Source organism: Spinacia oleracea, chromosome 6 (assembly GCF_020520425.1).
Source record: "Spinacia oleracea cultivar Varoflay chromosome 6, BTI_SOV_V1, whole genome shotgun sequence".
NCBI lineage: Eukaryota > Viridiplantae > Streptophyta > Magnoliopsida > Caryophyllales > Amaranthaceae > Spinacia > Spinacia oleracea.
The window spans coordinates 146,543,118-146,546,709 of record NC_079492.1 but is presented as its reverse complement, the minus strand read 5'-3'; the positions used below and the strand labels follow the sequence as shown (position 1 = coordinate 146,546,709).

At 38.3% G+C, this 3,592-nt stretch overlaps 1 protein-coding gene across 1 annotated transcript; it reads right to left on the bottom strand.

The window, feature by feature from the left end:
- Positions 1–1,358: 1,358 nt before the first annotated feature.
- On the bottom strand, positions 1,359–2,740 carry LOC110795390 (ethylene-responsive transcription factor ERF105-like). The gene has a single exon (XM_022000398.2). It carries the CDS (start codon positions 2,625–2,627, stop codon positions 1,578–1,580), a length of 1,050 nt encoding a protein of 349 aa, XP_021856090.2. The 5' UTR covers positions 2,628–2,740; the 3' UTR covers positions 1,359–1,577.
- Between the last annotated feature and the right edge of the window lie 852 nt (positions 2,741–3,592).

Genomic DNA, 3,592 nt, shown 5'->3' with positions numbered 1-3,592 from the left:
ACTAGTCTACATTTTTGTTTACGCAGAAAGGAATACGAAATATTACATTAGGTTAGAGATAACCGCAAAAGGTACCATAATGTCTGGTACAAAAATAGCAGAAAATAGCTAATAACTGATTATAATACCAGCCACCAAAGCCATTGCTGCGAGACCAACGTTAACATTGCAAAAGGCAGAAGATATTACTAATAGAAAAATAAAAATACAGTTATATTCCTGGAACCCGCTGGAAAGACATTAATCAACGAATATAAGTTGGTAACGCACATTAATCAAAAATAAAAAAAAAACGTACATGCACAGGTAAGAAATTAATTTTAGAATCCAACTCGAATGAGCTAATGTGAAATTGGATCAATGCAAACGGCTTTTTAATTACACAAACATATAGAGGAAGTCTTGGCTTCAAGTGACTTGTGTCCATATGGACACAAGTAACTTGTAATTGGTACCCGTTAATTTGGTATTGGTACTAAGACTAGTATGGTATTGGTATACCAATACATTGCTAAGAAGTACCAATACAAATTATTTGTGTTATTGGTACTGACATATGCTGTGTTGGTACTAAAAATAATTGTATTTGAGTCACTTGTGTCCACATGGACACAAGTCACTTGAGGTTTAGCAATCCTCCAAACATTTATATTTGTCCATGGACCATGGCCGGACGAATTAGGCTTTTCTCTAGCTAATTATTTGTAGGTGAAAGGGAGTGTACGTGTTATAAAGCGTTTTAGTTGTACCCGAACACGAGTGCTCTCTAATTTGAAGTTCTATATAGTTAAATTTGTTTATCATACTTCGTACTCGTATATAATACGGAGTATATATCCACCAGAAGTACTTGTACTCCGTATTAGACTAGCCTATGTATACGGTTACCGCTATGTATACTATAGCATCTCGGCTGACTAGCTAGTAGCTACCACATGCATGCATGCATCTAAATTGCACCCAACAAAAACATACATGCATCTAATACTCTGATACATGGAGTATGTTGTATTAATTGATTGAATTGAACATTACTCCGAAATCCGAATAACAAATAATTAATTGATTAATAGGGAAAGGCGCATCAACTTGAAGTAAAAAACAATAATCATTAATCATGGAGTAAAACATTGTACGTTCTTATCACATTTGTTTTCTGAATTATTGTCCTTCCTCTTTTGCTTTCATCAACTTGTTTAATCTTTCTTCCATGCAACTTGATAACCCATCTCCTTCACCCAACTTGCATTACCAGAAAAGTAGAACCTACCACTTTGAATTTTTTTGCTTAATTAATTCTAATTTGATTAATTTGGCATTCCCTACCAGCTACCTCTATCAAAATCTTTTACTTAAAATAAAAGAATCCAAGAAAGTTTAATTAGGATTAATAATAAATCAAATAAAATAATTCGGAATTCCAAAACTACAAGGCTGCGAGTTTGTATTTACACACAGCACCCCTTAAACAGTAGACTATTACAAGATCCAAGCTAATACTAATACGGAAAACCATCTTTTTTTTCATCAAACGGTTGAATATTCACGAAAACCTGATAATTATACGTAGTACTTTCTCACATGACCGCCATCTGTGAATACCCTATCGATGGATGTGGAGATAACGGTGACAGAGGAGGTACAGTAAACAACCCATTCCCTGACTTCACATCCAAATCCCAAAACGCCGTCCAACTTGACGGAGTCAACGGAAATGATTCATCAACTAAACACGACGTCGTAGAGCTCTCCTCACTTTTAACCTTTTTCGTCACAACCACCACCTCTTTTTTAGTCTCTTCCACCGCTTTCCTTTTCCTTCCGCCGTTACCTCCTTCGGATGAAGCGCCGGTAGTGGCGGCGGTGGCTGCAGTGGCAGCGGCCTCCTCAACCAGCTTTCCAACTTCGAGAGGGAAGTTGAGGATCGCCTTCGAGCCACGGAGCCTGAACGCAGCCCTGTCGTAGGCTCTGGCCGCTTCGATGGCGGTGTCGTATGTCCCGAGCCAAACTCGTGAACCGCGCTTGTTTGGGTCACGAATCTCAGCGGCGTACTTTCCCCATGGCCTTCTCCTCACTCCTCTGTAGTGCCTCTGGGCCTCCTGCTTCTCAACCTTCTGAGCCAACTCGTTACTCGCCTTTTGAGTTAACTCGGATACAAACTCGACCACCTCAAATTTCTTAGCCGGAGCCGGAACCGCGATTTTCATCATCGCCGGCTTCCTCTCTCTAAACTTCGACTTCGATCCGCCGGAAAACGTCGGCGATGGTGTAGACATCTCCTTCGTCTCAAATTTTGAGAAATCGACATCAAAATCGAAGTCGAAATCGAAATCGGCAGCTTTCTCTTCCTTAATCAAGTTAGAACTAGAATCCATCTCCTGTTGTCCGGTAAAGTACGAAGTAGAAAAGGAATTCTGTGAGGAAAGAGAATTTTGCGAGGAGAGAGAATTCGATTTACCGATCGATGATTCAGGTTTAGCAATATTAGACTGATTAAGATCGAAATTCAAACCATTATTAACAAAATTATTGTTATTAAAACTGAAATTAACACCAATAGGTGAAAGTTCACTGAAGAGGTGACTCTTGATAAAGTCGAGAGCCGATGATTCATCGCATGACGCCATTGTTGAAGCTTAAACAATAAAAGATTATAGGAAAGATTATATGATGAAAGATAATTTGAAAATTGAAATAATTTTGAAGATATGAAAGGATTATGGGTTTGAGTGGAAAAGAAGTGTGGAAAAATGTGGTATATATAGAGGGGAGAAAAGAGTGAGCTTGAGAGGTCATACGCTCTAAAGAGGAAGCATCGTGCAACGTCGTCGTTTCTAGAGAGAGGATATATTGGATATGATCTGAGCCGTTGATATTTGATTTGAAAGTTCCTGTATTGCGGCAGCGGGTGTAAATCTGGCCGTTGATTAAGTTTATCACGTTGTCCTTTAACGTAATTTGTTATATTTATATTTTTAGGATATGGTGCAGTCATTTCTGTTTTTAGCTTTTACTAGAGGCGGCTTCTTAGATGGTTCTTCGTTAGCTTGAGAAGTGTGCGCAAAGTTTTCTGGATAAGGGAAATGGCTGTAATAACAAGATATTAATACTCGCACCGGTTTGACCGGTGCAGAGTTTAAGATATTTCAATTGACTTATTAATTTAATGGTGTTAGTTGATAGTGGAGTATTTTTTTAATATTATTAGTGGAAAATGTGAAAGAGGTGGGGAGTGGTAAGGGGAGGATTTGAATTTTTAAATAATTTTTTGTAAAGAATAGGGGTGTAGGTGGGGTAGTAGGTAAGTGTGAGAAATAATATAATATTGATAAAGTTTTTCATTTATAGAAGCGGTGCAAGTATTAAAGGACGGCCCGGAAAGGAAAGCGGTGCAAGTATTAAGGGACGGATGGAGTATGAACTACTTTCTCCGTATTTATTTAAGAGATACACTTAGCCGGGCACGGGTATTAAGAAAAAGAATTGAATGAAATAAAGAAATAAAACAAGTGGGGTTAAGTATATATTTTAATAAGTAAAACAAGTGAGGACCATGTCATTTTAGGGGGTGGGGGTGGGAGTGGGGTGTAGA